This window comes from Pseudorca crassidens, chromosome 8, assembly GCF_039906515.1.
Source record: "Pseudorca crassidens isolate mPseCra1 chromosome 8, mPseCra1.hap1, whole genome shotgun sequence".
Taxonomy (NCBI): Eukaryota; Metazoa; Chordata; class Mammalia; order Artiodactyla; family Delphinidae; genus Pseudorca; species Pseudorca crassidens.
Window position 1 is genome coordinate 11007641 of NC_090303.1, and position 23347 is coordinate 11030987.

General features: G+C 54.1%; 3 protein-coding genes across 4 annotated transcripts in view; all 3 read left to right on the forward strand.

The window, feature by feature from the left end:
• Positions 1 to 286: 286 nt before the first annotated feature.
• On the forward strand, positions 287 to 2907 carry TMED4 (transmembrane p24 trafficking protein 4). The gene is made up of 5 exons (XM_067745774.1): positions 287 to 476; positions 679 to 779; positions 892 to 1017; positions 1277 to 1423; positions 1857 to 2907. Exons 1-5 carry the CDS (start codon positions 350 to 352, stop codon positions 2004 to 2006), a joined length of 651 nt encoding a protein of 216 aa, XP_067601875.1. The 5' UTR covers positions 287 to 349; the 3' UTR covers positions 2007 to 2907.
• Positions 2908 to 6066: 3159 nt separating this feature from the next.
• On the forward strand, positions 6067 to 15216 carry DDX56 (DEAD-box helicase 56). Of its 2 annotated transcripts, XM_067745778.1 has the most exons (14): positions 6067 to 6178; positions 6268 to 6429; positions 7002 to 7162; positions 7308 to 7478; positions 7591 to 7681; positions 8267 to 8511; positions 8776 to 8895; positions 9389 to 9502; positions 9600 to 9694; positions 10825 to 10898; positions 11038 to 11127; positions 11826 to 11931; positions 14474 to 14547; positions 14957 to 15216. In XM_067745778.1, the coding sequence occupies exons 1-14, from the start codon at positions 6119 to 6121 to the stop codon at positions 15032 to 15034; spliced, it is 1641 nt and encodes a 546-aa protein (XP_067601879.1). In that variant the 5' UTR covers positions 6067 to 6118; the 3' UTR covers positions 15035 to 15216. The 2 variants fall into 2 exon arrangements, with proteins under 2 accessions (XP_067601879.1, XP_067601880.1); XM_067745779.1 differs by lacking the exons at positions 11826 to 11931; positions 14474 to 14547; positions 14957 to 15216 and adding an exon at positions 11783 to 11823.
• A 151-nt stretch (positions 15217 to 15367) lies between these two features.
• NPC1L1 (NPC1 like intracellular cholesterol transporter 1) overlaps positions 15368 to 23347 on the forward strand; it is a 46289-nt gene continuing 38309 nt past the window's right edge. Inside the window, exon 1 of the mRNA XM_067745780.1 lies at positions 15368 to 20764. The gene's annotated coding sequence lies outside the window, so the exon portion shown is untranslated. The remainder of the gene's footprint in view (positions 20765 to 23347) is intronic.

A 23347-nucleotide genomic window follows, 5' to 3' on the forward strand; every position in this document is an offset into this window, starting at 1 on the left:
CTTACTCTCCACTCCGCCGTGCCGCGTTTACTGGGAGCGGGACGTAGGCGCGCGCATGCGCACTGGGTATAAACCGCTCGTTGGCCGGTGACCAAACAGACTGCGCAGCCAGAGAGCGTGAGGGAAGCCCCGAGCGTCCTGCGCGTGCGCACCCTCCCCTCGGCTGTGCATCCTGGCCTGGAAGACGCACGCGAGGCGGGGCAGAGCGGACGCAGGGAGGGAGGCACCGCGCACGCGTATTCTGCGCCGGGTCTTGCTGCGTCGTTTGAGAGCTGGGCGCAGGTGCGCGCATGCGCCCTGGGCGGAGGGGCGCGCGTTGGCAGGTGTTGGGGCTGGGCGTCGGCGGGCAATGGGGTTGTTGGCGCTGCTGCTCATCGCGCTGTGCGCGCCGGGCGCCCGAGGGCTCTATTTCCACATCGGCGAGACCGAAAAGCGCTGCTTCATCGAGGAAATCCCCGACGAGACCATGGTTATCGGTCAGGCGGGGCGAGGGTGGACAGGGCCCTGCGTGTCCTCCCGACGCGGTCCGGCTCCCCGCTCCTAGCGGCGCCCTGTGGACGCCGGACCGTGGCCGGGGGAGCAGTGCCCCCTGCCCGGCGTCCTGGGAACCGCGGCGCCCCGCGGAGCGTGGGAGCCAGACGGACTAGGTAGGTTGTGACAGCTCCGTCTGCTCCGCAGGGAACTACCGCACCCAAATGTGGGATAAGCAGAAGGAGATCTTCCTACCCTCGACCCCCGGCCTGGGCATGCATGTGGAGGTGAAGGACCCTGAAGGCAAGGTAAGGCCACCTTCACTAGAGCTCTTGGGGTGGACAGAGCTCAGAAGACATGAGCTTGCACTTGGAGAGGTCAGAGTAGAGGCGGGGGCTTTCACTGACTGCTGTGCTGCAGGTGGTGCTGTCCCGGCAGTATGGCTCAGAGGGCCGCTTCACCTTCACTTCCCACACTCCTGGTGACCATCAGATCTGCCTGCACTCCAACTCTACCAGGATGGCTCTCTTTGCTGGCGGCAGACTGGTAAGAGAATTTTCTCTTTGGCCATAGCTCAGAATCTCTCACTTGGTTACAAAATTTTGATTTATTACCCTTATCATTTGTAACACTTTCTGGCACAGTCACAAGCAAGAAATAGACGTTGCCCTTCTGTCCCACAGCCAGGGACAAGAGTGGGTTCCATAGCCTGGAACAGACCATCGGAGGTCCCACCACTTAGACACCATAACCACAGAGTGTCTCTGACCTTACGACTTTGGGGTCCAACCCTGTTTCCTTCTAGCGTGTGCATCTAGACATCCAGGTCGGGGAGCATGCCAACAACTACCCCGAGATTGCTGCCAAGGATAAACTGACAGAGCTGCAGCTCCGAGCCCGCCAGTTGCTGGATCAGGTGGAACAGATCCAGAAGGAGCAGGATTACCAAAGGGTAAGGGCATGTCACTGTACTTGGACATGGCAGTTGACCTTTATACCCACTACACTTACTGGAAGTTTCTGCCTGGGGCCTTCCCTGCTTGGGAGATCAGCTGTTCAAAGACTGGAACGAAGGGCTATCAGCCGTTTTTTCCGCTCCGTAGAATAAAGGGTAGAGAGGACAGTTCACACACTATCAATAGCCATTGCCTACCTCTTTACATTGGGATCTTGCTGAAATGGTAAGAGCGTGATTTCTGTCCTAGCAGAGATGCTTGTGGAGGGGCAGCATGTCACTTCCTTGGGGCACTTCCAGGGGAACCAGAGGCAGCATTTCAAAAGGCGTTTGGTCCCACAATTGAGTCGTCGCACAGGAGGGAGGGGCCTCACAAATGCTGGGACTGTCTCTCCTACACATTTAATCCTGCGTCCATTGTCCTACGCAGTATCGTGAAGAGCGCTTCCGTCTGATCAGTGAGAGCACCAACCAGAGAGTCCTGTGGTGGTCCATCGCTCAGACCGCCATCCTCATCCTCACTGGCATCTGGCAGATGCGTCACCTCAAGAGCTTCTTTGAGGCCAAGAAGCTGGTGTAGTGCCCTCTCCATATGACCCTTTCCTGTCACCTCAGTTGTTTGGTACTTTCCCCACCCAATACCTTATCCATCTGGATTTTGAGGGAAGAAACAGTGAAAAAAAGAATATAAGCCACATTGGTTCCATGGCAACAAAGCATTCAGATCAGCCACTTGTTAACAACACTGGTTCTCAAGGACACAGGACATTGGTCCAAGCTTTCAAAGATCTGTCTTGGGGTTTGTGGGGAGTCAGAACTGACCCAGGACTGTCTTGCTGCTTTCGCCACTAGTGATTCCTCTCCATCCTGTCACAAAATGAGCAAATGTCTCTCCTACTGCTTTAACCTCTCTCTTCGTCTGCTTAGAAAGTAGGCGACCAAAATGCCCCACCGAGGAGGCCCCACCTCACTGCTCCCGTCAGTCCTGGGTTCACTCAGTGGCTTCGTGAATGTAAATAAGGGGCAAAGGCCCCAGAGGATTGAAATGTTTTTCTATATATTAGAACTATTTTTTGATAAAATTATATATTTTCCTTCCTAGTTGAAGTGTTACTGCCTTTGTGTGACTAGCTGAAAACACCAATGCAGTCTCTTCTGCATTGTTTACCAATGCATTCTTGATAACTAACTACCATGGCAGCTCTCAGGATTTCAGTTCTCAGGGCCAGAAAGCAGACATGACAGCTGCTCTCAAGGCCTAATCAGAGGGCCAGGCAGAGAATTCTCTGGGACACCTGTGATTTCCGTCACACAGGGCCCGAGTTCAGACTGAGGCAGTGACAGAGCTAGCACAAGGCAGGGCACTCTTACCCTCCCATTTCCCTTAACGTTTATTTAAGCTGTGGTAAATGTTTTCTTCATGGGAACCAGATTTGGTTCTTTATACAGATTTTTCCAGTGAAATAAAGCGTGTTGTAGTAGCTGTGTTTGAAATGAAATAAGAGGCTGTGGGCAGAGGGGAGGCACAAAGGGAAATGGAGGAAAGGCTCTTGGTCTGGGTGCCTCTGCAGCTGACCCAGAGTGGATTTCAGCATGTGGGCTTGTGGTGCTAGAGCCTGGCCTGACTGAGACTCTGGGGTTGTGGGAATGGACAGGGTGGTGGCTCAGCCATTCACAGAGCTCAACCAAGTAGACCTGTCAGCAAGGAATCCTGTGAGGAGATTACGTACCCGTTTCTTAGCTCCCTGGAATCATAAATTTAAACACATCTTAGTGTACTTCCCTCATGCCCTTCTGCTGTATAAAGCTTAATGCCCTTAGTTGCCCATTCTTGACGTTTTATTTCGTGGTTTTATTTACTTAAAATACATTATTTATCTGACGTACAAAACTAAATTCTGCCCTTCTTGTTTTTCTCTTTATGTTCTATACTATTCCACGTGTGTGCCTACTTTCACTTATAAAAGTATATGCAATTTAGGGCTTCCCTGGTGGCGCAGTGGTTGGGAGTCCGCCTGCTGATGCAGGGGACGTGGGTTCGTGCCCCGGTCTGGGAGGATCCCACGTGCCGCGGAGCGGCAGGGCATGGCCGCTGGGCCTGCGCGTCCGGAGCCTGTGCTCCGGGACGGGAGAGGCCGCGGCGGTGAGAGGCCCGCGTACCGCAAAAAAAAAAAAAAAAAAAAAGTATATGCAATTTAGTTGTATAGGCTTTGTCATTTAATATTTTTGTAGATATTTTAAAAATTCTAATTCTGGATGGCCACGTTAACGGTCCAGTGAGGTGAAATGCCATAAATGACTCTTCCAAAATTCTTTGGATATTTAAAATTGTTCTTAATTGTCTTCATAGAATTAACACAGGGAAAATCAGGTAGCCTTGGAACTAGTCAGCGTGTGGACCTCTGGCCTGAGCCTCTTGGGGACCATGGGATGTGTCAGGAAGGGAACACATTTCTGCTCTGTGGCTGTTACTAGGAATCTAGCCAGCTAATCAGACACTGGAGCCTGGACTGTGGGAATACAGGAAACTACACAGAAGAGCTGGGGTGGCCTTCAACAGTCTGTCCAGCTGTGCATCTTAATTATGCTGATACATCAGTGTGTCCTCAGTTTCTCCTCCTGTGAATTTTTTGATAGGAAGGGGAGTGGAGTGAGGACAAAGGTGGGAGTATAGCACACCTTTACACTGATGGGCACTTGGAATCTCGATTGCCAGAGGACAGGCTAATAGGTGGTGGCTATGGGGGAAAGAAGGATTTCCATACTGGTGTGTGGTATTCAGACACATTATGGCCTAGGAAGATGTTTCTGAAAGTTCGGCTACATCCAAGGAATTCTGGTGATTTTCTCCCCCCCCCCCCAGTACTACCTTGATTCCATTCTGAAAGTCTTGCTTTCTTAGGTTATATAACACCCTTATCAAACAGCCTTCTACCTCCTTACCACAAAAAGGGGGTGGGGCGTAGGAGCCATTCTACTCATCCCATCATCCCTGGCCCAGTCCCCAGCTCTCACTCGGACTGGTAGTTCCCATCTCCATCTTTTGGTCCCAGCCCCACTTTACCTGTGGTGCATGAATTGCTCTCAGTTCTCACCCTAACAACAGCCAGAGCCTAACCTCTGGCTCTCATGCTGGGCCCACGTCAGAGGAGATTTATAGGGTCATGTGAGAAACTCGTCAATATAGATTCCTGGGCAACACTCAGGTCCAGCTGTTTAAGTAGGTTTATGTTTGGGGTGGTGTGGTAGGCAGAATAATAGCCTCCCAAAGATGTCCAGTTAGATGTACTAATTCCTGAAACCTGTGACTATGTTACCAAACATGGCAAAGAGGAATTAAGGTTGCTATCATCTGCCTCTAAAATACGGCGATTATCCTGGATTATTGGGGTGGGCCCAATATCATAACAAAGTTTCTTTAAAAATGGAAGAGGGAGGCAAAAGAAAGTTGCAGTGATGTGAGGTGAGGATCCAACCCTCCATTAACAGCTTTGAAGATAAAGGAAGGGGGCCACAAGCCAAGGTGGGAGAGGCAAAAAAGGGATGATTCCTCTCGAGCCTCCAGAAGGGAATGCAGCCCTGCCAACATTGTAATTTCAGCCTAGTGAGGCCTCCTCAGACTGCTGACCTACAGAACCATAAGATAATAAGTTTGTGTTAAGCCACTAAGTTTATGGTAATTTGTTACAGCAGCAATAGGAAACTAATACAGGTGGGGACTAAGAAAACTTTTTGTTTTTGGCCGCGCTGCACCACTTGTGGGATCTCAGTTCCCCCAAACAGGAATTGAACCTGGGCCACCGCGTGAAAACCCGGAATCCTAACCACTAGGCCACCAGGGAACTCCCAAGAATTCTTATTTTTAACCAAGCGGTGCAGGCAACATGGGCTGCTAGGTTTGGGAAACCCAGAGCAACCTACCTTTTTGTTTCTTATGCCACTCATTCTTCCAACCTTCATCCTTGTACAATCCAATTGCTATGGCCTGTCCTTTGGATTGCCTGTGGCCCTGAACCTTAGCCCAGCCTCGGTGACCTCTGTTATATGCTGGTACACCCAGCGTCGCTTTCTACTCTCAAAGCCATTGCCCCGTTACAGATTCCCACGGTTCCCACCACTGCTACAGGCAAACAGCCCTGGAACACATATGCTGGTGCACTTTTCCTGAGTACAGCAGGTGGCAGAGCAATTAGTGCTTACAGATAAACCTGACAGAGATCTCCCAGATGCATAATGGTAGGAAAGGGCGCAGGACTCACCAGTGTTTCCCGAACGTGGTAAGCTACCACCCGCAGCATGCCTGTTCTTAGGTAGTACACAGACGAACACTCTAAACATTTATGTATTTGTCAATATAACTAATGCTGGCATTACTGCTAGGGCGAGCCTGCCCCTGCAGCTGGTAACCTTAACCTAGCACGCCACTTGGAGGTCGTGTCAGGGAACCGGCGAGGACCCGAGGGGAGGGTCCCCGCCCGGGAGGGTCCCTGCCCCTCGCCGCCCCTCCCCGCCCCTCCCCGAGACCCCCGGCCGCACAAGCCACCGCAGCCGCAGCACTCCGCGTAACACCGGAAGCCCACTTCCGGGACGTGCTGACTCCTTTGAAGCTGATTGGTTGCTGCTCTGACAAGCCCACGCGTCATTGCGTGCTCTTCCTGTCGCGCGTGCGCGCTGTCACTACAGAGCAGCAGCATGGAGGATCCCGAAACGCTGGGCTTTGAACACATGGGCCTGGACCACCGGCTCTTACAGGTACCGGGGAGGGCTGAGGAGCCGGGCTGACGTGGAGAGGGGCGGCGGCAGGGCAGCGCGCTGCCTGAGCCGTCCCTTGTCTCCTCTAGGCCGTCACCGACCTGGGCTGGTCGCGACCCACGCTGATCCAGGAAAAGGCCATCCCACTGGCCCTGGAGGGGAAGGACCTCCTGGCTCGGGCCCGCACGGGTTCAGGGAAGACCGCCGCTTATGCCATTCCGATGCTGCAGCATCTGCTCCACAAGAAGGCGGTGAGTCGGGGGAGGGGCCGGGAAAGGGAGCAGCAGGCGTCTGAGTTGCGTTGTGCCCTCTTGGAAAGCTGTGCCCGCCCCCCGCACGCACCCAAGTCTTTCCCAAGAACCGGGTTTTCTTTTGACCTCTTACCCGTGAAGCGTGGTCTGAGAGAACCTGGTGGTTTTGGGGTAAAACGCTCTGGCCTGGGATTCAGGTTACTTGGGTTCTAAGTCCGGGCCCTGCGACCACCGTTCTTTGTGTAATCTTGAGTAAATCGCTTTCTCTTGTTTATACTGTAAAAAGTAGGCACATTTTCTCCTCCAGAAAAGCCAATGTCGTAATTAGTACATTTTAAGTAACTTTGTAACCATGAAGTAAGTTATCCTATTTGAGGTCAGTGCCTGGGAAAAGTCTTCTATCTACATTCAGAGGTGGGTAAAGTAAGTGAAGGGATGACCAGACCACAACTGGATTGTTGTGAGGAAGCCACAGCAGTTGGGTCAGATTGTCTGGAAGAGGTAGAGAGAAGCATGCGGTGGCTGTGATGACATGAACCGACCGGCTGAAGTCTTTAATTCGTCTCTTGCAGACAGGCCCCGCGGTAGAGCAGGCTGTGAGAGCCCTTGTCCTTGTGCCGACCAAGGAACTGGCACGGCAGGCCCAGTCCATGATTCAACAGCTGGCTGCCTACTGTGCTCGAGACATCCGGGTGGCCAATGTCTCAGCCGCTGAAGACTCAGCCTCTCAGAGGTGGGTGAAAGCAACAGGGCTGTAGGGGAATGAGTTTGCACTGGGATGTGGGTTTGGGTTTGTGTGCAGCAAGAAAGAGGGCTAATCCAGGGTGAGATCCCAGCTGCTACCCTCTCCCCAATACTGAGGTGTTGCCCACCTGCAGAGCTGTACTGATGGAGAAGCCCGATGTAGTGGTGGGGACCCCATCCCGCATATTAAACCACTTGCAACAAGACAACTTGAAACTGCAAGACTCCCTGGAGCTGCTGGTGGTCGATGAGGCTGATCTTCTTTTCTCCTTTGGCTTTGAGGAGGAACTCAAGAGTCTTCTCTGGTAAGGAAAAGGGGTTGTGAATAGACACTAGGACCTAGAGTGAGGGGGCAGTTCATCTGCCACAGTTAGAGGCTTTGGAGCTGGCGTCTGATGGGGCTCTGTTTCATTTTAGTCACTTGCCCCGGATTTACCAGGCTTTTCTGATGTCGGCTACTTTTAATGAGGACGTACAAGCACTCAAGGAGCTGGTACTGCATAACCCGGTAAGGGCCCTTTGGAAGCATCTAGAGGCGTTGACATGAAACTCAAAAGGACTTGCTTCTCCCTTCTCAAAGGAACCCTTTGTTATTTGGGGTGGGAAATTATTGGTTTAGCATTCCTGGTTCTGATGTGCTAGAAGCCGGTAGTTGTAACCATACCCCTGCCCCCCAACCTAAAATCACTATGTAGCTCCAGATGTCCGCTAGGAGCTTCAAACCATGCTTTGCCTAAAGCCTGAGAAGGGACCCCCAAGGGGCACAAAGGCTACTTTGAGCAGCAGGGCTAAAGTTCTCACCTTATGTGAACTTTACTCTTCAGGAAGGTTGCTGCTATAGGGGTTCTCTCCTCACTACAGTCATTTATAGCATGTTTCTCTTTGTTCTGTGCCCCAAATGTTTGTAGTTTTGTAGTTTGATGTTCTCTGTACACTACAACGGTTAGCATGCTTTGAATTCTTACATTACACAGTTGGAGGGGACCCATGGTGCCCTGCACTAACACGTTTGTGCTGTGGTTGGTGAGCCAGTGGCTTGCAGTAGCATTTCTGTCTTCTTTTCTTTCCTGACCACAGGCCTGTCCTCCCCTAGGTTACCCTCAAGTTACAGGAGTCCCAGCTGCCAGGGCCAGACCAGTTACAGCAGTTTCAGGTGGTCTGTGAGACTGAGGAAGACAAATTTCTGTTGCTGTATGCCCTGCTCAAACTGTCATTGATTCGGGGAAAGTCTCTGCTCTTCGTTAACACAATGGAGCGGAGTTACCGGCTGCGCCTGTTCCTGGAGCAGTTCAGCATCCCCGCCTGTGTGCTCAATGGAGAGCTCCCGCTGCGCTCCAGGTGTGCCATCTCCCATGTTTTGGTTGAAGATCGTGCCCAGGCTCTGGGCTTGACTGATCCTCGCTGACTTTATCTGTCACAACTCTGCGGTACCTACTGTAATTCCATCTTCATTTGAGGAGGTTGAGGCACAAAGATTAAGTCGGGGAAGAGTTGAAGAAGAGGGAAGAGTCAGGAAGGGTGACCGTTATGACCAAGCAGGGGGCAGGAGAGGGACCTCCAGCCTGCTCTTGGGGCTCACTTCCGTCTGCTCTCGGGCCACAGGTGCCACATCATCTCACAGTTTAACCAAGGCTTCTATGACTGCGTCATAGCAACAGATGCTGAAGTTTTGGGGCCTCCAGTCAAGGGCAAGCATCGGGGCAAAGGACCCAAGCGGAACAGGTGAGTCCATGCTTCTCTTCTCCCAGCCCTCCCCAGGGAGACCCGCTTTTCAGCCTTTGGGGGCAGGGAGTGAAGGGCCAACACACGTGCTGCATGGGCAGCATGAAGGGCCAGACTGCCTGGTTTGTTGGCACGTCATCATCCTGTGAGGGGAGGTGGCCCAGCCTCCAGTGGCTGTGACTTTTGGGAAGGATCTTTCTTAGGGGGAAAGAGGAGTCCCCAGTCTCTGTCTGCCTAACGGGTTGGCTGGCTGGGAATTGTTATCGGATTGACGGTGGGCAGTGTTGCCCCAGAGCTGAGGTCAGAGCCCGGTTTGGCTGCCCCCACTACCCTAGTTCCTGTTCCAGTTCAGATGCTTAAGAGTCTTACACGTGTCAGGGTCCTGTAGTTCCATACAAGGCTTTGTGTAGAGATTTTGCGGATTAAATAAGCTTGAGAACGTGGCCTTGGAGGAGAGGAGGGGTCTGTCTGAGGTCGGGGCGTTTTCCTGCAGGGCCGCTGATCCGGAGGCTGGTGTGGCCCGCGGCATAGACTTCCACCACGTGTGTGCTGTGCTCAACTTTGATCTCCCCCCCACCCCCGAGGCCTACATACATCGGGCCGGCAGGTAGGAGAACTGGAGTGTGGCGGGCTGGGCACCTGGACGGAGGGCACACTGCAGGACACATAGCCAAAGACACGGGCTGGGCCGTCTCTCCTTGCAGGACGGCACGTGCCAACAACCCAGGCATCGTCTTGACCTTCGTGCTGCCCACGGAGCAGTCCCATCTGGGCAAGATCGAGGAGCTTCTCAGCGGAGGTAAGAGCCCAGCTCTCACTGGTCTGCGCCAGGGCCAGGCTTCTGCCATGACACCGTAGACCCGGTGGTGGTGATGGCAGCAGGGACACCGGCACAAGCAGCAGCCGCCCACACACTTGGCCATGCTGTGCACCATGTCGCTCCACCTGTCCTTGCCTTTCCCTGGGTGGCAGGCACTGCCCCCCTTCACAGTCAAGCCAGCTGAGGTCCAGAGCCGTCGTGTAATTGGCTAAAGTCATGTTTATTCTCTGCCTCATGGGGCAGAAGGGCCAAGGGAAGAGGTTTGGGAGACAGGGTGGGACTGGTGGCATCTCAGAGGAGACCCTGGGAGAGGGGGCTGCTGGGGGGTTTCTGCACTGGCACCTTTGGGAGGTCATGCTGTAGCGGGGCAGCCAGGCGGCGTTCCAGGCTGCAGGAAGGGCACGCTAGCCGGGGCTGGGCAGGGCTGCTCCACCATCCAGCAGGTTATGGGTGGAGGGTCCAGCCTGGGCTTCCTGTGGGGCCTCACTGCTGCTTGCCACATGGGCCGAGAAAGGACATGCTCACCACCTGGCATTGAGCCCTGGGCTTGTGTAGAAGGTGGCCTGGGGCATTGCGTGACGGCGGATCGAGGGACGACTCTGGGCCTTGCTTCTCTGTGCCCTGGTTTCCTTACCTGAAATGGGTGAAGCCCCTGCTGCACCGCCAAACCCCGCCCCCCTGCCCCATCTTCTTTTGTAAACATCGAGTGACCCAGGACGCTACTATGACAGACCGGTGTCTGACGGAAAGGGCTGGTGCTCCTTAGTGCTCCGCGGCTGTCATCACGGGTACCTCGTGGCTGGAGTGGCCTGGAAGGAGGAGAGTGGGCGGGTGGGCAGGTCCTGAGGCTGAGAGATGTGACAGGAACCCAGGACGTGGGGACAACAAGCCGCCCTGGCCACAGCAGAGTGGATCGCCTGTTGTGAACTGTCCGTGAGACCCAGGTGTTTTTGCGCACGTGTGCGCTGCGGGGAAGGAGTGGGCTGGCTCCCCGGCTGCCTCGCCCCAGCGTGAGGGGTGCCTCACCCCTACCTCTAAGCAGTAGGCCCCCACTAGACCCCAGCCTGAGCATTTAGCCCAGGGGAGCCTCACTGCCGTCTCCTCCACAGGGAGCGGAGCCCCCGTCCTGCTTCCCTACCAGTTCCGCATGGAGGAGATCGAGGGCTTCCGCTACCGCTGCAGGGTGAGCGGGGCCCCCTGGGGTCGGGAGTGCTCGGAGCTTCTCTAGGACCCAGCGTCAGGCCCTTGCTGCTGAGCACCCCGGCACGGCAGGAGGGCTGGCTCACAGCCCCGCCGTCTTGACCTTCGGCGTCTGCCCCCAGGACGCCATGCGCTCAGTGACTAAACAAGCCATCCGCGAGGCGAGGCTGAAGGAGATCAAGGAGGAGCTTCTGCACTCGGAGAAGCTCAAGGTGAGGGGCCGTGGGGAGGGAGGGGCGAGGCTTCAGGACATCGCCCTTCCAGGAGGCTGGCCCTGCTATGAGCGTGAGAGGCAGTGAACTGGACAGCTAGCTGTGCCTTCAGCAGGTCGGTGGGGAGGAAACAGGCCAAGAGCGGGTGAAGGACGCCAACTGTCCTGTTAGGAGGTGAATCAGCCTGGCCTCTGTGGTGGACAGTGGCCGTGTCCATCAGAATCACAGCTCCTGGAGTTTATTTTCTTGACGTGCACAGTCGCACGTGTGCCCGTGTTCGTCATGATTCCCCAGGTGGAAACACCTGGGAGTCCTCCACAGAGATGCAGGAAGCCAAGTCGGGTGCATCCACGCGGTGCGTGTTACACAGAAAAGGAAGAGGCGGCTGTTTGTGTGTCAGTGCAGGACGGCCCGTGGGGTGATGATCAGTGAGGAGGGTGCAGCAGGCTCCTGACCTCTCCACAGAAAGGGGAGTGGGAACGGGGACACATGCCTTCCCATGTGTGCAGAGCACTTGAGGGGAGGTGAGAAACCAGGTCTGGAGCTGGCTCTGGAGGGGGACCAGGTGACCACAGATGAAGGCGGTGTGAGACCTTAGCCCTTGAAATTCTGGAAGACCGATTACCAGTTCAGAAACTCCCCTGTGAAATTGCAGAAGGAGGACTGACCCCGCAGTGCCCACTTCTCTCCCCTGCCAGACGTACTTTGAAGACAACCCCAGGGATCTCCAGCTGCTGCGGCACGACCTACCCTTGCACCCCGCTGTGGTGAAGCCCCACCTGGGCCACGTCCCTGACTACCTGGGTGAGCAGGGCTGGGGGACGCGGTGGGCGTTTGTCCCTCAGCTGCCGTGCACTGGGCTGACACAGGACCATGGGGACTGGGCAGCAAGCATGCATACAGACACAAACGCACCTCTGTTCACTCGCTTGAACTGAGCTGCACAGCCTCCTGGGTAGGCATTGCTGTCTCTGTTGGGGAGACAGGAAACCGGGCATTCAAGGCCAGGGGTTTTCGCCCCAGAGCCTGGCCCAGTGAAAGTGCGAGCCAGTACCTGGCCAAGCAGCCGCCTGGGTGTGGAAGGGAGTGACCAGGTGCGGGGGTGGGGGTGGGGTGTCGCAGGTAAGAGGCAGTGCTGCTGGTGCTGGAGAAGACTCGGGATTAGTGACCGGGCCAAGCCGGGGGGTGGGAGGTGGCTGGAGTCCCTAGAACAGTTGGCAGAGGGAACAGAGAACAGACCTTGTGGGGACAAGGGATGTCCGGGTTGCAGCTGTGAGGACAAGAATGGACCCTGAGATGGTTTCTGTGATGTAGAGGAGGCCAAAGCCCAGCTGAGGTGTTCAGGAGCCTGGCTCCGTTTACACCTGGGTAACGATGTCCTTTGTGTCTTTGGTAACGAGTATGTGTGACTTTTATGCTGAAGATGCTTAAAGTGGGTTAAGGAAGAGGAGTGGTGAGTGCAGACCCCCTTCCCCAGCACCCCGCTGGATTGGCATAAACTGGCAGGTGTGGCAGGAGAGGCCCCAGCGAGTGGAAGGGAAGGATCCAGGAGATACGGGAAAATACCAACTTCCCCCAGGACAGTGAGCTATAGGGGACACCAGCCGGGGTCCTGGTCTGCGGAGTGAGAAAGGAGGGGGGAGAGGGGGTGGGAGTGCTCTTGGGAGTGGCAGCTTGAGGTGGGATCTCAGTTCCCTGAGCGGGAGTCGAACTCGGACCGTGATGGTGAGAGGGGCGTATCCTAGCCCCTAGACCACCAGAGACTAGTAGTGCCTAGGAGCAGGGCCCTGGCTTTTGTCTGCTTTGAAGAAAGAGTTCAGCAATTCTTTAAAATTCAGCAAAAAGTAGTGAGGTAAGTAAAGTTTTATTAGGAGGGAAGATGGGTGCAGAGAAACATGGGTGGGCTCGAGAGAGAGAGCACGAGCCAGCCGGGAGCTTTTGGGGTGCTTCAAGTCACTTCTGTGGAGGCAGCTTTCCAGTTTCATCTGGCCAGTCATCTTGCTTTATCTGGCTCCAGGTCCATACCTGGTTGGACTCAAGGCCCTGCCGGATGTGCGCATGCATCTTTTAGCCAAGATGGATTCCAGCACGAGGGTGTTGGGGAGGTTAGCAGACCATATTATGGTCTAGCGCCCCGTCCCCTGAGGAACTGTTTGCTCATGCATAGTTTGGGAGGTCTCCTTGACCCCAAGAATGGGAAATATGTGGTTTCCTTATCTTTTACCTAAGCAGCGCTTAACCCCTCTCTGTTCCTGCCATTCCCGTTACCTTGAGGTGTCCACAGGAGACAAAGTCCAGCTGCTTATCCTGTTCCTATTATTATCATCTTTATTTTCAAAGTGTAAACAGGAGGCTAGTTGTAAATGGCTAACCTGGGGCTCATCTATCTCCTGCCTCAGGAGGGAACTCCATCCTCTCTGTCACAAAGGAGCAAAGTCATTGCCAGAAGCGTGTGACCTAAAGGGGTCAAGGTGACGTGGGAGGGTGTGGCGGTGTGATGCCCAGAGGCCTGTCAGGACCTGTGTGGCCTGGCCGGATGGGACCCTGTGCTGTTGGGCAGTTGGGAGTGACAGCAGAGCCCAGGGATCATGTAGCAGGTCACGAGCAGTGATGGTGGCACCTGACAGGTGAGGAAGGATATGGGAGGAGGGGCCACATAGGAAGAAATTACATGTAGGGTTTTTTTGTTTCAGCAGCATTTTCTTTCCTTTTTTTTTTTTTTTTTTAAATACTTATTTGGCTGCACCGGGTCTTAGTTGTGGCATGCAGGATCTTCGTTGTGGCATGCGTGATCTTTAGTTGCAGCATGTGGGCTCTTAGTTGCGGCACACAGAACTAGGTCGCTGACCAGGGATCTAACCCGGGCCCCCCTTGCATTCGAAGAGCGTAGTCTTAACCACTGAACCACCAGGGAAGTCCCAGCATTTTCTTTTCTCTGTTACACATTTACTGTGACAAATCTAAATACTGTAAAGAAGTGTTTTAGACGGTGAAAGTCCCCAGAATCCCACCCCTGGGGATAGCTGTTCTTCTGGCCCTGTGCATGTGTGATAATAGATAGTCGTGTGTTCTTAGGCATTTTAAGTGTGTACTGGAGTGCCAGGCACTGGCTCAGAGTGGGAGAGAGCACCCTGGGAGCCAGCTGGAGGGTGGAGCCAGCTGGGGGGTGGAGCCAGCTGGAGGGTGGAGCCAGCTGGAGGGTGGAGCCAGCTGGAGGGTGGAGCCAGCTGGAGGGTGGAGCCAGCTGGAGGGTGGAGCTGGCGGGCTCTCAGACGCTGGCTGAGGAGAGGGGCTGGAGCTGGCGCACGAGGTGGGCAGTGGCCGCTGAGCCAGATATCTCTTCCAGTTCCTCCTGCTCTTCGCGGCCTCCTCCACCCTCACAAGAAGCGGAAGAAGCCCCCTTCCTCTAAGAAGGCCAAGGTATGTCCCCTGGGGCCTCGGTGACAGCTGCAGGGCTCCCCTCTCACCTTGCTCCCTTGTCGCCAGGATGTGCTTGCCCCTTGCCCTCAGGAGGGAGAAGTCCCGAGGACTGGCCCCAAACTCCAGGCCCCTGATCAAGGTTGTGGGTACTGGGGCTCTGCCTTGGCCACCCACGGGGCAGCTTCAGGAGCAAAGGGGGACCTGCTGTTCTGTCCCCACTGCCCTCCTCATTCTTCAAGCTACAGGAAGTAGAAGGTGGGCCCCTGTGGTGTCCACAGCAGCTCCTGTCCTTGGCTCATGGCCTGTACGGCTTGTCAAGTGGCAACGGCACCCCCTTTTCTGAGTCTGTCTCCTTTTGCTCACACGGACGTCCACTCGCCACAGCTAATCCACAGTTTTGCCCCCACAGAAGGCGAAAACCCAGAACCCACTGCGCAGCTTCAGGCACAGAGAAGAGAAGTGCGGACCCACAGCAGCGCCCTCCTAAGCTTGTCCAGGGCCTCTCCCGGGGCTGAGCACAGGGTGTGGAGCAGGCTTCCCAGCCTGGAGGGAGCTTGATTCCCGCACTGGATGGACTGGATTCGGGGCAGGCAGCACTGTGGCCCTCTAGACTTATGGCCAGGGTGGTGCTTTGCCTTTAACAACAGAATAAAAATCCTAGTTGCCCTGGTTTGTGCCTCCTGCCTGTAGGAAGGGGCCATCCCTGGAAACCTTGGGAATCAGAAACCACTTCCGGTAAGCAGTGCCTGGCTCTCTGCCTGCTGTGTACAGTGCCTCCTTGGCCAGAAGAGGTAAGCCATGCAGTGCTGCAACCTGGTGCCTTCGGGCCCAGGAGACACCTGCCCTCCTCTGGGTCTCTGGCCTAACCGCCAGCAGCTCCAGCCTTCCTGTCTAGGATTAGGCTGACAGCCTCCCTTCCCTGAAGCTTGGAAACGACTTCTCGCCTGCAGGGAAGATGGTCTTTCTCCAGATATGGACACGTTGTAAATTCAGCCTTCCACTCTCTCAGGCAGCCAGGGACAGCTGTCTCTCCTCCCCAAACTGCTCTCTGCTCTGCTCCGTTCAGCACACCTGGGTGCGGTTTTTTTGTTTGTTTGTTTGTTTGTTTCAGTTCAAACTCATTTTCCTTTTATTCAAGTCCAAGTTATCGATATATTACATGGTTTGGTACTCAAAAAGGAAAACTCGTTCAGGTAAGGTAGTATGTTATCTTCAGTATTTCCAGGTGGTTGTTTACAGTCAAGTAGCAGTATCAGTAAATCCTTGGGAAGCCCATCCATGGGGTTTACACTTTGTCAAGGCGCAGTTCCTCTGGAGTGGAGATTCCCAGTTCATTTAAAGTTCGTCTAGGTTCCTGGATGACGTTAGGGTAGATTTCCTTATGAGGTCGTGCTTTGACCTTAACCTCTAGGATGTGAACTGCACTAGCAGAATCATTTAAGTGTCTGCATGTCTGCAGTGATTTTGCGTTCTGGAACCACATCATAGCCAACTAGCATGTTCGTCCCTTTATGCAATTCCCAAGCGTCAGTATCTGGCTTACTGAAGTATGTCACCCAGTGAGCATCACACTCCTCCTCTGTCTCACGTGACCCATGGGACTAGCAGCGAATTGACTGGCTAGCGGCAGCGGGGCCGGGGACTGGAGTGGGGTGCAGGAGGACTCGAGGGCTGGTCCAGGCGACTGCGGCTGCTGCTACCGAGCGCCGGTGGTCAGCGGCGCCTAGTATGATGGCGATGGCGGCGCAAAGGTTAAGGCCAAGGAGAAGCTGGGTGTGAGCTCAGGACCACTCAGGAGCTCGTGGGGGCCGGACTCCACCTGGGTTTTAAATGCACGAGTGGCAGTGTGACGCCCACACGCCCTGTTCCGTTGCTGTCAGCTCAGCTGCAAGGCTGTAACAGTAGAGGGTCCCAACCCACATCTGGGCCTCCCAGCTGCTGTCTGGAGGAGGCACGACGCTGATGACTCAGTGCCCTGGATTGTGCCGGGGAAGAAAATCAAAAGTGCTTGAGTTTCTTTCAGAAAGAAAAGCAGGCGTCAGCGCCATCTGGTCTGCATGGCGGGAGGAGCCCGGGTCTCTGGCTGCTGTTACGGTGTGCTGGGACTTGGGGTTGCTGGGACCTCAGGTTTGGGGTCTCCACATTTCCTGCTCCTGTTCTGAGGATTTCCAGGGAGCCAGGGTGTGCGTGGTAGGGGTTGCTGCTCGGGTGGGATTATCAGTGAGTGGAACAGCGGCCAGTGCAATGCAGCCAGCGTTCCTGCGGTCTGCCCTGGCTCGGGCGCCTTAATGGAGATTGGTTAATGGAGCTGAACAAAGATGGCTGCTTATGAGTGTCTGCTGGGTCCCAGAACTGTACCGAGAGCGTTGTGGGTGTCACTGCGCGTGGGATGAGCCGGCCTTGGAGAGCTTCCTGGCCCCCGCCTGGCTGCTGCCTTCAGTCTCTGCTGCCCGAGGCAGGTGAGCAGCTGAGGCCTGGCCCTGGGGACACGACAGCCCGGGCCATCGAGGAGGCTGTCTGCTCTACGATGTGTGCCAACCTCGCACTGTAACCTTCCTTGTTCCTCCGCCTGCCACCTCCAGGCATCCCGGCCAATGAGCTTACACCCAGAGTCAGCCCGGATGCAGGAGAGTGGGCGCCTCGGGTTCCCCCAGTGATGTTCCTTCTCAAAGGGGCCTCTGCTCTGGGCTGTGTTCCCACCTGGGCACAGAGCTGGGGCTTGGCGGCCGCGTGCTGGATGCAGGCTGTGTGCCGGGAGCCGTGCTGAGCATTCTACCAACATAAGGCTACTCCCGATTCCTGGGTGGGAGACTGAGGCTCAGAACTTAACCTGTCGTCAAGGTCACAGGGCAGGTGATGGCAGGATTTGGAGGTCAGCACAGGCCTGCTCTGGTGTCTCGGGCTGGCCCGGCTATCCACGCCCACGGAGGAGTAGCCAGCGCTGCCGGCGCTCTCACCAGCGTGGGGCAGGTGCCACCCTAGGCACTTTATTACATAACCCTGGGCTGTGTTTACATAACCCTCGCTCAGCTGGAATGGGCCCTGGCACTTGGTGGGATCTGAATTGGGCGGGTTGAGGAGAGTGGTGTGTCCCCATGCCCTGGGTCTGCAGAGGGAAGGTGTACGGATGTTTCATTCAGTCACACAGCCTTGGATGGAGGCACTGCTGTCCATTTACACGTGGGGAAACAGGCCCTCAGAGGTTGAACTTGTGTATCTGATACCGAAACCTGTGCCCTCGTTAAGCACGTCCAAAACAGAACTGGACAGGCCCTGGGACACAGGCGTGCACGTGATGGGTTATATGGACCTGGAAGGAAAGAGGTGGGATTAGTCTGCCTTAAGCTCAGCTTCATTGAGCAACAGATAAGCTTGGCCTGTTTCCAGCCGTTTCCAGGCTGGCTACGCACAGAGCTTACGGCAAAGGGGGCAGCAGAGTGCAGGGACTTTCTCCACCCCTGGCTGGCCTACTCCCACCCACGCGTAGGCTTGAATGGGTGCCACTGTGTTCCTGGCTGTGGGCTAGGGTCTAGGGGAGATGGACAGAGCACAGCCCCTGCATGGGAGGACCTTTAGAGGGGTCAAGAACCAAGCTTTCAGTGCATCCCAACCTCCCCCAAGCTACAGACTCCTGAAGCACCTTTCTGCTCCGCCAACGCTTGTTGGAGCTGCCAGGTGCAGGTGCTGGGCTGGGGGCAGGAGGGAGCGGGCCAGGCCCCCCAGCCAGCGCACTGTTGGCTAGACTGGCACCCTTCTGGGACGTCCACGGTGCCAGGAGGGTTACCTGGGGCCTCACCCAATTGGAGGAGTCAGGTGAGACTGGAAGGGTGGGGGGAACAGCAGTTGTGAGAGGGAACAGTGTGTGTAAGTGCTCCGGGTGGGAGGGAACCCGGCACATCTGAGAATGAAAAGAAAACCAAAGTGGTCGTCACCAAAACAGGCAAAGACTGAAAAACTAACCTGATTTATTTTAAAAAGATAATAGTCACATGTTAAAAAATCAAAAGATACCGAAAGGCGCCAGTGGATTTGAAGCAGGGTAGCACCCTGATCAGATTTAGCCACGGCGATAACGCATGGGAGAACAGAGTGTCCCTAGAAACCTCTGGACCCAGAGCACGAACCAGTTCAAGTGCATTTCCCATTCCAGCTAATTCTCTCCCCATCTGCTGAGGATCGGTGACTCAGCCTTTGGGGAATTAGTTGTTCTCGGGGACTTTGGTCTTTAGCGGCAGTTTTTCCTGGAGGGAGGCAATGTCGATCGAGCTGAATTCGTGCAGGGAGGCACCCCTGCCAAATGCCATCCTCTTCCCCGGAAAAAAGCCTTAGGGTGTCCTGCTTCTCAGCGGGGCCCAGAGCCACTTCTCGTGTGTTCACCACAGCCATGTTTATGTGGAAAAAGAAGACGTGATCCTTCTGGGCAGGAAAAGTCACCTCTGCCCAGTCTCCCACGGTGCGCCAGGCACCTCGCTGGGCAGACTCAACCTCACTCAGCTCAGAGCCTCTTCAGAGCTCGAGTGTCTGTTTGCCCACGAATCCATCCTCAAGGCTGCTGAGAAGCAGTGAGATCGACGTGGCACGGCTGAGCTGGAGAGCACGGGTGTATCCGAGGCCTTCAGACCAGCTCCAAGAACTGCCTCTGTGGCACCGAGATGTGCCAGCCCGGCCTCCAGGGAAGCGCCTCGCTTTTCTTGGCCTCCTCTGGGGTCTCAGCTGTAAGTGGGTGTATAGTGCCCTCTCCGAGTGTCCCTGTGTGTAGGATGAGCCAATAAGGCTTGGGAGCCCCTGTGCCCCAGCGCCCCCCGCCCCGTGCCTGGCTCTGTGCTAGCCCCTGGGTCCCATGGGACAGCTCTGCACACAGCGCCCTCAAACTTGAATGCACACCTGGATCGCAGAGGCTTCTCAGAATGCAGGTTTCATCCCACGGGTCTGGGACAGGGCCAGAGATTCTGCATTTCTAATAACCTCCTTCCTGTGGGAGCCTGATGCTGCTGGACCCCACACCAGCCCTTGAGAGCTTTACTGTCCACACACACATCCCATTGTACAGGTTGGAAAACTGCAGCTCAGAGAGAGTAAGTAGCCAGCCTAGTGCCAGCCAGCTAAGTGGCAGAGTAGGAGGGTGCTCAGATCAGTGGGCTCCCCTCTAGAACCCAAGGTCCAGCCCTGTCCTGTCCCTTCTCTGAGTCTCATCTTCATCTGTGAGGGGCAGTGATAAAGGGTGTAACTTTCTAGCCTAAGTATTGATATGTCCCATCCAATATTTGTGACATACTAAAAAATTATTAGTTGTTTATCTGAAATTTAGAACTGGCTGGGCATCTTCCTCTGTATTTACTAAATTTGGCAACCCTAGAGTGTGGAACCTTTCTTGCCTGGGCATGGCTTCCTCCAGGAAGGCTTCCTGATCCTTGGCCTGGGCTGGGCACCTTTTTCTCGGTGAGTATCTAATACTGCCCTTGACCTCATTAGGCTTGTCTCTGGGGCCTGGTCTTTACTCTGGCCTGGGAGCTCTTGGAAGCATGCACCATGCCAAGTTGTTAATGGGTTCTTGGGCCCAACCAGGACTCACCCATGTTCATTCAAAGCTTTTCCCCTGAGAGTGTCCCTGGTACCTTGAGGGTGATTCATTGTCACAAGCCCCTCTCCTGCCTGAGGCTCTTGAGCACTAGTTCCAGTTAAAAGTGGAAGGAAGGATGTGCTAAGCAGGCTGGACTCTGCCCCCGATGCAATGGGCTGGACGCTCCCTCCAAGTCACCTCTGTGACTCAGGGCAGAGACCAGGCCAGGCCATAGTCCTGGGCCATCCTCTCCATGGACCTGCAGGCCCTTCCCCACCTCAGGCTCCTGAGATGCTGTGTGAGCAAGCTGGGTGAGCAGACTCCCGAGATGTTGGTGGCTGCCCCACCGGGGATGGGGACAAAGGACCAGACAGCCCTGAGCTTTCTGGCTTCCACACCAGTGCTTCCTGGCTGCGGCTGGGCCCCAGGGAAAGACAATCTCATATGTTCACTGAAATGCATAGATTGGACCCTTATATGTGCAATATTCCTGCCCCCAGGAACCAGGAACTCAGCTTCCAGGAGCAAAACACATACATAAGGCAACAGAGAGGCCAAATGCTGTGATGGCTAGAGCATGGAGAGCCCACCTGGGCCTGGGGTGGTGGGCAAAGTCCCCACCACGCTGAAGAATTTGACGCGAGTTGTGAAGGACAGGTAGGAATCGGGAAGACGTGGAGGGGCCTTTGTGGCGTCACAGCTGAGCTGGGGGCAAGGGACCCACAGGACACGTGGAGAACAGTGGGCAAGTTAGCTGGCTTAGCAAAGGCTTCGTGGGGCAGTGGTTCTCAACTGGGGTGATTTGCCCCAACGCGGCCTCTGGCAAGGAGTGGAGACAGTTGAGATCATCACATCTGGGGGTGGATGCTACTGGCATCTAGTGGGTAGAAGGAGGAATGCTGTTAAATCCGACAATGCCCAGGGCATTCCCCACAAAGAAGAGGTATCTGGCTGAAAATATCAACTGGGCCCTGCAAAGCACCAGTAGGGGATGCTGAGAGCCAGGTGAGAGAGAGCAGGGAGTTCCGGGCACATCACTTAGGAGTGCGTCTAGCTGCAGTAAGAGAAGCCCCATGACAGGGATGTAAAGGAAGAGGGGTCGGATAACTGGAGCTGGATGGCTGCAGGGATCCGAGTTCTTCCATCTTCCTGCCCTGCCCTCTTTTTTGTAAATTGTGGTAAAATATACATAACATAAAATTGACCATCTTAATCATTTTAAGTGTACAATCCACATTGCTGAAGTGTGAAGTATTTAAAGTACATTCACACTGTTGTGAATTCACCACCATCCATCTCCAGAACATCTTCACCTTCCCAACCTGAAACTCAATACGCGTTAAACAATAACTTCTGACCCACTCCACGAACCCCTGGCAACCATCATTCTACCTTTCTGTCTCTATGGATTTGACCACTCGAGGGTCCTCATATAAGTGGAATCACAGTATTTGTCCTTTGGTGTCTGACTTATTTCAGTTACCATAATGTCTTTAAGTTCATCCGGGTAGTAGCATGTATCAGAATTTCATATCTTTTTGTGGCTGAATAATATTCCAAGCATGTATATGCCACGTTTTTATCCATTCATCTATTGATGGACACTTGGGTTGTTTCCACATTTGGGCTATTGTGAATAGTGCATCAGTGAACACTGGTGTACACCTATTCCTGCTTTCAGTTCTTTTGGGTATATACCTTGGAGTAGAGTAGAATTGATGGATCCTAAGGCAATTCCATGTTTAACTTCTTGAGGAGCTGCCAAACTGTTTTCCATAGTGGCTGCACCAGTCTATATTCCCACCAACAGTGTGTGAGCTTTCTAACTTTTCCATATCACTAACAACACTTGGTATTTTCCATGTTTTTAAATAAAGGCCAGCCTAATGGGTGTGCAGTGGTATCTCATTGTGGTTTGATTTGCATTTCCTAAAGACTAACGATGTTGAGCATCTTTTCATGTGCTTACTTACTGGTCATTTGTCTATGTTCTTTGGCAAAAAAGTCTGTTCAAGTTCTTTGCCTGTTTTTGAGTTGGGTGCTTTTTTTGTTTGTTTGTTTTGGGCCTCACTGCATGGCATGCAGGATCTTAGTTACCCCACCAGGGATTGAACCCGTGTCCCCTGCAGTGGAAGCGCAGAGCCCTAACCACTGGACCACCAGGGAGTTCCCTGGGTGGGTTATTTTTATTGAATTTGTGGAATTAAAAAAATAGATTCTGCATATTAATATCAACCCCTTATCAGGTATATGGTTTTTTGTGTTTTTTTTTTGCAGTACACGGGCCTCTCACTGCTGTGGCCTCTTCCGTTGCGGAGCACAGGCTCCCAACGCGCAGGCTCAGTGGCCGTGGCTCACAGGCCCAGCCGCTCTGTGGCATGTGGGATATTCCCGGACCGGGGCATGAACCCGTGTCCCGTGCATCGGCAGGCAAACTCTCAACCACTGCGTCACCAGGGAAGCCCTGCTGTGGGATTTTTGTAAATGTCCTTTATCATGTTGAGGAAGTCCTCTCTCTCTCTCTTTTTTTTAAAAAATAAATTTATTTATTTTTGGCTGCATTGGATCTTTGTTGCTGTGCACGGGCTTTCTCTAGTTGCAGCGAACGGGGGTTACTCTTTGTTGTGGTGCGCGGGCTTCTCACTGAGGTGGCTTCTCTTGTGGAGCACAGGCTCTAGACGCGCAGGCTTCAGTAGCTGCAGCACATGGCCTCAGTAGTTGTGGCTCACGGGCTCTAGAGCACAGGCTCAGTAGTTGTGGTGCACGGGCTTAGTTGCTCCGTGGCATGTGGAATCTTCCCGGACCAGGGCTCGAACCCGTGTCGCCTGCATTGGCAGGTGGATTCTTAACCACTGTGCCACCAGGGAAGTCCTACTTTTCTATTTCTTCTCCTCAAACTTGATTATTTCAATTGCTCTATCTTCAAGTTCACTGATTATTTCCTCACGTCTGCTGTTGAACCCCTCTAGTGGATTTTTCATTTGTTATTGTACTTTTCAGCTCCAGAATTTCTTTTTGATTTCTTTTTAGATTTTGTATCTCTTTATTAATTTTGTTCATACTTTTTTTTTCTGATTTCCTTTGGTTCTTTGTACCTTTTCCTCTGTACCTTTCTGAGTATATTTTAGACAGTTGTTGGTTTTGTTTTGGTTTATTTTTTGGCTACACTGCACAGCTTGTGGGATCTCAGTTCCCCAACCAGGGATTGAACCCAGGCCACAGCAGTAAAAAGCACCAATT